Source organism: Poecilia mexicana, unplaced genomic scaffold, assembly GCF_051168715.1.
Source record: "Poecilia mexicana isolate PSO_F unplaced genomic scaffold, ASM5116871v1 scaffold_6, whole genome shotgun sequence".
NCBI classification, from domain to species: domain Eukaryota; kingdom Metazoa; phylum Chordata; class Actinopteri; order Cyprinodontiformes; family Poeciliidae; genus Poecilia; species Poecilia mexicana.
Genome location: NW_028263375.1, coordinates 3,443,048 through 3,451,801, shown reverse-complemented (window position 1 = coordinate 3,451,801; position 8,754 = coordinate 3,443,048). Strand labels below are relative to the sequence as shown.

The window sequence follows — 8,754 nt, the reverse complement described above, 5'->3', positions numbered from 1 at the left end:
GACCACAAAGAGGCGGGGCTTCGCGCCACGCTGAGGGAATCTCTTCTGTGATTGGCGGTTGCGTTGTTAGGCAACAGGTGACGCTCCAACGTCACGACATGGCAAGGTTATAGCAGGCCGTTTTAACATAAAATCTAAGTGTACCTTCTCTGAAATACAGAAACGTGTGCCTCACTATTTTCATGTTTTTGAGTGTAATTAAATGTAGATTTCTGTACAGGGGTTACTTTAGGTGAGGAACCTTTCACAAAGAATGTTATTTTATTACATTGTAAGAAACCAAAGACTCATAATAACAGGAATGAAAAGAAACCGGTTGTCAGTGCAATACTTTATATGCAGTTTGTATGTATATATATAAAATAAACAGCTCTTACATCACAAATAAATCAAACATATTGACAGCAGCAATATCACAATGCTTTAATATCTCAGGACATGCAGCTTATTGTATAATTAAGTAAATATGTTTAATCTAAAATTCAGAGTAAAACATTTATACAAAATGAGCATAAAGCATTGAAAGTAAAAATGTAGATAACATATTGAGACAATAATCAGAAAGACTGATGATAGTTATTTTATATTCACAGATCATTTTACAGAATAAAATGCAATGTTGACATCATTGATGTTAATATTGTTCGAGTTGAAAATCAATAAAGTGTCTCAGGTTGAGCTAAAGCTGCAGCAGTGATTCCACTTATTATAAGGCCAGTTATTATTTTAGTAAACTTGTAATAAACAACAACAAAACAAAGACCAGACTTTCATTTCTGGAGAACCAGTCAACTATGAAATGAGCTTCATCACCTTTCCAATCACTCCCCTCTTCCTCCTTCATCCCACTCATCCTCGCTCTCATCCCATCCCGCCGCGCCGCGTTGCAGCTGCAGCTGCGCAGGAGGAAAATCGGCAGGGTTCCGAGAAGCTGAGCGAAGCGTCGTGGAGCTGGCAGAGAGGGACGTGTCTGGGTCCGGTCTGGGGCTGAGGACGGGGTCCGGAGGACGCAGCGAGGCGGAGAGGGACCGCTGGAAGAGACGGAGGACAGGACTGTTACAGGAAGTCCATCACTAGCATGCCCCAGGCTCGTTTCCAGCAGCTCTGAACGTCTGCAAACTGAAACCTTCATAAAACATCTTTCCTCACAGGTTCTCTGCTGAATTCAAGTCTGGGCTTTGACTAGGCCATTCTAATCCATGAATCTGCTCTAATACACTCCTGATCAAAATCTTAAGACCAGTCAAAAAATTGCAAGAATTTGCATTTTGCACTATTGGATCTTAAGAAGGTTCTAGAGCTTCACAATGTTAGAAGAAGAAATCAGCGTAAGAGACAAAAACTTTTGAGCAGGGAATTTTCTGAAAACTGCAAAACCCTGAAAACCCTCAAAGCAAAAATGTGTCAAAAAAAGGACTCAGTAATGAGCAGCTCCACCATTCTTGTTGATGACTTCAAACAATCGTTGCTTGATGCCAGTGTTTCCAGGAGGCTCGTGGGAACGTTGCTCCAAGTGTTGAAGATGGCTTCACGAAGGGCATCCACTGTCTGGAACTGATGTCCATTTTTGTAAACTTCCCTTGCCATCCATCCCCAAATGTTCTCAGTTGGGTTTAGATCCGGGGAACATGCAGGATGGTCCAAAAGAGTGATGTTATTCTCTTGGAAGAACTCCTTTGTCAGGCAGGCATTGTGAACTGCAGCATTGTCCTGTTGAAAAACCCAATCATTACCACACAGACGAGGGCCCTCAGTCATGAGGGATGCCTGCTGCAACATCTCCACATAGCCAGCTGCTGTTTGACGCCCCTGCACAACCTGAAGCTCCATCGTTCCATTGAAGGAAAACCCAAATCATGATGGCGCCACCACTGTGCCATGTAGAAAACATCTCAGGTGGGATCTCCTTGTCATGCCAGTAACGTTGGAAGCCATCAGAACCATCAAGGTTAAATTTTTTCTCATCAGAGGAGACAACTTTCTTCCACCTTTCGATGTCCCATGTTTGGTGACCCTTGCAAAGTCCAAACTGGCAGTTTTGTGGCGTTGAAGAAGATGTGGCCTTTGAAGACGTGTTTTGTTTCTGAAGCCCTTCTCTTGCAGATGCCGTCTGATGGTTATTGGGCTGCAGTCAGCACCAGTAATGGCCTTAATTTGGGTAGAGGATCATCCCGTGTCCGACAGCCAATCGGATCCTGCGGCTCAGAGCTGGTGAAATTTTTTTGGGTCTACCACTTGACTTTTTTGTTCCATAACTCTCAGGATCATTTAAAAAATGCAAAATGACTGTCTTACTGCGACCAACCTCAGCAGCGATGGCACGTTGTGAGAGGCCTTGCTTATGCAGCTCAACAATCCTACCATGTTCAAAGTCACTGAGCTTTTTGCTTTTGCCATCAGGAGGTCTTGACAGTATAAAGACTCTACAGAAAATGACATGGAATCCAGATTTTTGCACAGCTTTTGGCTTTTAAAGACTTTGGTCTTAAACTTTTGATCAGCTGAAAAAATCATGTTTGAGTGTAAATGCAGCTTTCCGAAAATTCCCTCCTCAAAAGTTCTTGTCTCTTGCACTGATTTTTTCCTTTAACATTGTGAAGCTCTACTTAGAACCTTCTTAAGATCCAATAGTGCAAAACGCAAATTCTTGCAATTTTTTGACTGGTCGTAAGATTTTGATCAGGAGTGTATAAGCCATACATCGTAGCTCTGACTGTAAAACTTCCCAGATCTGCCCTACTTTGTGTTTCATAAATCCCAATAAAACAGTTAAAGATGGCTATTGGAAGGGACTTTCAGCTAACAAAAGAGCCTGCTAGCTAGCAGGTGAGGAGACAACTGACAACTGAGGAGACAACTCACCTCAGTTATCTCTGAGGTGTTTACCTGCAGTGAGATGCTGGACTTGCTGCTCCTCTCTTTGACCCGAGCCAGAGCTCCTTTCAGTCCAGACGACCTCTCCGTCATCTCCAGAGCCGCTCGCAGAAGTCTGGGCGTCTCGGACTTGAGAGAAGCTGCTGGTACCGGAGCCGGTTCCTTAGCTTCCTCTTTGGGTTCAGGCTTTTTGCCCTTATTAAGCATCTTCCTGTGGTGAAAAGGTATTACAGAAAGAGGTGAAGGAGGAATGCAGCAGGCGTTGGAAGATAATCTGGATGCTAACCTGGCCTTCTTGCGCAGCAGCTTCTTGGACTCGGGGTAGTGGACCAGGATCTCATTCAGGTCTTTCTTGTCCAGGATGAACAGGTTTGCAAACCCATGAGAGATCACATTGGCCGTGCGCCGGTTGACTCCGCCCACCGCTAGCAAACTGAGAACCAGAGAGCTTGATCAGGACAGGAAGCCGGTCCAAACAGGAGGAAGTGAAGAAGATTTGGTGGAACATCAAGCTTGTCAGACTTTGCTGCCTGTCAGACTTTGCTGCCTGTCAGACTTTGCTGCCTGTCAGGCTGCACTCAGAGCAACATGACACAAACCCGAATTAACTAAAAACAATCTGAACTGTGCCACATCTAGCCAGTTAATCTGACTCTCTATAGGTTGTTTCCTACTTCTTTTTATTAAAGGTTTTTCACTTTTCCACTTGTCCTTATAAGGAAGGTGAACATGAAGAATCAGAGGAATTAAAGATATAAACTAAAATAATTAAATAACTCCTCAGAGAGCAGGAGCTCCAACTCCCCAAGCAGAACTGGGTCAGGCAGAACGTCTTCAGCTTCAGTCCGACTCCAGGCAGAAACATTCATCTGAGTCACTCTGACTACGTGTCTGATTTTACAGTTTCATGAAACCTTGCAGTTTTCTGTACCTTATCTCTCCAAACACGGATCCTGCTCTCAGCGTAGCAAACACCGTCCTCTCATCGGGACCTCCAACCACCTGCACCTCCCCTGCTTTGATGATGTACATCTCCCGACCCACTTCGCCCTGGGGGGCAGGAAGCAAGCACACGGTCAGGCATGACGCTAGCTGCTCATGCTAGCTTTCAGAGGGGAGGTTTACCTTTTTGCAGACGTAATCTCCAGGCAGGTAGACAACCGAGCGCAGACTCTTCAGCATGTCAAAGATCATCTGCCTGTCACAGCCCTGGGATGCAGGAAGACACTTTGGTTCCTCACACCCGCAGCCATGACACCAGCATGAGCAGACACAGGTTAACACCCGGCAGGTGGCTTTAGCGCTTCCTCACCTGGAACAGAGGGACTTTGCTCACGATGGAGTAGTTGACGTCTACAGCGATGTCCAGACGCATTTTATCTGGCAGCTGGGTCAGAAGCTCCTGCTCATCTGGAAGCAAACATCCAGACGTGAAGCATTAACAGCAGCTCAGGTCACCAACCACCAACAGGTGGCGCTCTCCTTACCCAGCATGCCTTGTGACTGCCAGGTGTAGTTGTACCAGGTCTTGACGCGGTTCTGGACGTCTTTGGGGATGCGGTAGGACGTCATGTATTTGATGGTGTTGTCCATGCAGGTGCGGTAGTAGGTCTGAGCCGCGGTGGCCGCACCGACGACGTCACGCATCTGACATACGAGCAAGGCAGCAGTTGTTGGTTTGACACCTGGAATGCAGTTAAGCAACCACACCTACCTGACCAATCATGATGGAGAAAGCAAAGACTCCAACGAAGTAGTTGATGAGCTGGAATACGATCTCAAACAGGGAGGTGGGATCCGGCAGACCGCCGATGGTGATCAGAGTTTTCACCGCAAAGTAGTAACAGCGAATATAACTGAGGAAAGAAGCAGAAGGAGATTTGATTTTTGATTCTTAACAAAACATTTAAAAAATAATTAAATAAGGTGCTTGTTAAATAACAGTTTTCCCTTTGAGAAGGAGAAGAAAAAGAAGAAGAAAAAAAAGAAGAAGAAGAAAAAGGAAAAGAAGAAAAAGAAAAAGAAGAAGAAGAGCGGTCAGAACGGGAAACGCTGGGACCTCTGGTGAGGATGAGTAAATATTTACAGGCTGCCGTCTGTAAAGGTCAAAACTCAACAGCAATGATTTGGTCCATTAAAGGAGGAAAATATGGGAGTAATTTTTCAATGTCATGTTTTCACCATGTCATTCATTCATTTATAAATGTCACAGTTTCAAAGTAAATGTTTATTTAGCAAGCAAAATATTCACTAGCTAGATATTTAGCTCCAAATTTTAGCGAGGAGCTAGCTAAATATTGTGTTTGTAGGCTAAGTATTTAGCTAGCTCAGAGCTAACTAGATTGGAGCTAAATCATTAGCTTGCTGACTAAATATGTAGTTAAAAATTTAGTTTAAATATTTAATTAGTAAGTTAAATGTTTACCTACTAAATATTTAGTTCCAATCAAAAATACTTAGTTAGCAAGCCAGTTAAATATTTACTATGTCAACTAAGTATTTAACTTGCTAGGAGCTAACTAATTTGGAGCTAAATAGTTAGCTATATCAATAAATACTTATGGAGCTAATTATTTAGTTTACCACCTTAATAAATCCAACTTATTTAAATATTTAGTTCAAAAGATTTAGTTAGCAAGCTAACTGTTTAGCTCCAGTCCAAACTAAATATTGATCTCTGAGCTAGCTCAACATTTAGTTTGCAAAGTGTGACCTTCCCCAACCTGTTGCCGACCCCATTGTAGACCCACTGCGTGGCCCCGAGTCCGATGTAGGAGGACGCCCAGTGGTAGAGGCAGGCGTTGCAGTGAAGACAGTAGAGAAGATACGTGGTGGTTCGGATCACCCTGAAACACAGAACCGCCTCCCATTTTACTAACGCACTCATCAAACTGCATCTCCCAGCATGCATTGTGCCAGACGTGAGGAGTTTTCTGCTGCCTTGATGAGAGACAGAGATATTTATGGGTGTTGCCCTGATTCACCTGAAGAGACCCTAACTTTATCAATAATAAATCATTATTATTAAGTAGATGAACCAAATATCGATGGCAGTTTTGCTTCGCAGCAGCAGGATGCATCTAATGAGCTGGAACTTCGTTCTGTCTTCGTTTGTTGTGCAACTGGGAGAGCGTTTCCCAGAGGCTGACCTGTAGATGTAGGCTTTGGTCAGGATGGCCTCCAGTCGCTCATTGAACTCAAAAAATGAGTTGATCTGCAGACAACAGAAACCTCTCAGCTTCATTTCTATCGTTTTGAGAAGAGGAGAATCTCCACATCATTTCAGTTCAGCAGCCGACCTTCAGCAGGCGAGGTAACCGCAGCAGAGGGTTGATGCCCGTCTTAAAGTACAGCAGCTCTAAAGGAGCGAGGCTGACCACGTCGAACTGCAAAACAAAGCAGGAGTCAGGAAGCATTCACGGAAAAATTCACAGAAAATTCACACGAAAATTAACTGAAAATTTCATGAAAAATTCACAGAAAATTGACCGAAAAATGGAATGAAAAATTTGTTCTAGTCCTGATCTGTTTACCTTGAAGCGTTTCGTTTTCATGTAATTCTTTCTCATTTCCTTCTTGTCACACTGTCACAATAAAACAAAATGTGGAATCAGAGAAATGAGACATTGCTCATTATGGAACTGCACAGTAATCACATAATCTCAGATTATTCTCAAATCATTCCCAGATTATCTCAGATTATTCCGAGGTTGCCTCACCACGATGTCTCCTCCGCGGACAAACTGCAGGCGCGGCTGAAACACGGCGATGTCCAGGATGTAGATGAGGTCGCAGGTGTAGTCGGCCAGCAGCCAGTAGGGGGCGTTTTGGGGCGTCTGGTAGGGGAACGCCCAGCGGACCGGGATCAGCCACACGTTCCAGTTCCAGGCCGCAGAAACCAGGAACATCCACAGAACATACAGGATGTCTGGGGACAGATTACAGACGCGCATGATGAAGAGGAGGAGAACCAGGCGGTGGCAGCAAGTACTGCGGGATTCTCACTGGTGAAAGGGTCGATGCTGGCGGGGAATCGGATCGGCCAGCAGGCCCGGATCCACCGAATCTGCTTTCCTCCAGACACCCTGCCGACACACTGACCTCCTAACCTGCCTTCCTCCTCATCCTCCTCTTCCTCACCCTGGGGGGCAGCTGAGGAAGAAACAACAGAGAAACACGAACAGGCAGAACCAACTGGACCCGACCCGACCGGAACTGGGTTCTGCTGGTAGGAATATGGCAGTCAGTGGAGGTTCTGGTTCTGGTTCGGTGTGGACCAGAACTTCCCTGCACTGATATGAGACGCTGCTGCTGACTTATGACCTCTGGGCCTGATCATCATCAGCAAGGCGGGCATTGGGGGCGGAGTGGGGGGTGCTGGGGGACATTGCCTGCCCACAGATCAGCTGTACACCCCCTGGAAGCTGTTCGTTGCCAACTCTCTGTTATTCCTGTCAATTTGATACCCTAGGGCAGGGGTCCCCAAGCTACGGCCCGCGGGCCGGATCCGGCCCGCCACGTCATACCAGAGAGCATTCAGTGTTATTTTTCATATATTGTATTTTCCGGTTTATATGTGGATTTTTCTTCAACCACCAGGGGGCTTTTGAGCAGATGTGAAACTTACTTTCCCTCAATGGAATATATACTAGTCAGTCCCAGTCACCGTCTCACTCACGGTTTTTTCTATTTGCATTCTGGGTAAAAATCTATCTAAAAGCGCGAATGCGTCGTCATCTAGATGACTAGCTAACATTAACTAAATGATGACTAGCTAATACCAATACAGCACCCTAAGCTTGTTAACAAGTACAGGCTACTGGTGTCTGTTCAAAAGTGGGTAGAACTTGTTACATTCAGTTGAGTAACTTTTTTGGAAAAAGGTCCTCATAAGAGTAGTTTTACTGCACTGTACCTTTTTGTTTTACTTCCCTAATATTATTCCTGCGTAGATTCATTTTGTCCCCCGAAAATAAGCTGATGCCCCCCCAGCCCCCCTTGTTAAACTCATGTGGAGCCAGGGCTGACCAGAAGGACCATATAAGTGTGTGTGTGTGTGTGTGTGTGTGTGTGTGTGTGTGTGTGTGTGTGTGGGTGTGGAGGGAGACTCACCGGCGATGACGCTCTCTTCGTCGGAGCTGTCCGGGTCGATCAGCTTCTCTTTGGCTTTCTCTGTCCTCTCTTTGAACATCCTGACCAGTTCCTGGAGTCGCTCACTGACCACAGCACTGGTCTGACTGGTCTGACTGGCAGCAGAGGCTGGGCGCTCCCTCAGCCTGGAGGACAAGAGGAAAACCAGCAGGGGATGAAGGGATAGATGGATGAACAGATGGATGAACGATGTGTGGCTGGCCTGTGACTCTCGCCCAGCCTTGCACGGCGTTAGCTCCGGGTCTCCTAGCAGACGAACACCGAGCTCGCTGCTCCTTGCTGCTGTGACAGTATTTCACTTTTTTCCAGCTGCTGAAGGAATAATTCCTTAATTCTTGATCCCGGTTTTATTCATAATTTTGCAGAAATAAATTTGTCCTTTTTTCCCGCCGGAAACCCACTGCAAGCTGTTAGCCCAGCAGCTAACTGTTCGCTACACAGACTAACCTTGTCCAATAGCAGGTTGTTTCTGGGCAGAGATAAAACACCTCAGGATAAACAACTTAGGTGTTTATTAGTTTAATCATTCTTTCATCTTCTTCTGGCCCGCCGTTGCTTTTTATGTGGCCCTCTAGACTCCAAGTTACATCAGTAAGTTACTCCAGTTTTTCATGAATCTGCAAAATTCATGCAAAATCAAGAGACCACACATCTTTTTCTGACTTTACTGCAGATTTGTCTCGAAATTGACCAGAAACATTGGGCAATTAAAGAAATGTCACATTTAAC

The 8,754-nt window shown here is 45.2% G+C and overlaps 1 protein-coding gene across 1 annotated transcript in view; it reads right to left on the bottom strand.

Moving 5' to 3' along the window:
- Positions 1-316: 316 nt before the first annotated feature.
- The window catches only part of LOC106933442 (uncharacterized), a 33,043-nt gene continuing 24,605 nt past the window's right edge, over positions 317-8,754 (bottom strand). The window contains 15 exon segments of the mRNA XM_088006707.1: positions 317-1,031; positions 2,887-3,085; positions 3,161-3,307; positions 3,806-3,924; positions 4,000-4,083; positions 4,187-4,284; positions 4,362-4,521; positions 4,589-4,730; positions 5,598-5,720; positions 6,024-6,088; positions 6,174-6,260; positions 6,408-6,458; positions 6,594-6,802; positions 6,880-7,099; positions 7,835-8,150. Coding sequence (XP_087862833.1) covers positions 822-1,031; positions 2,887-3,085; positions 3,161-3,307; positions 3,806-3,924; positions 4,000-4,083; positions 4,187-4,284; positions 4,362-4,521; positions 4,589-4,730; positions 5,598-5,720; positions 6,024-6,088; positions 6,174-6,260; positions 6,408-6,458; positions 6,594-6,802; positions 6,880-7,099; positions 7,835-8,150 — 2,230 coding nt within the window. The 3' untranslated portion in view covers positions 317-821.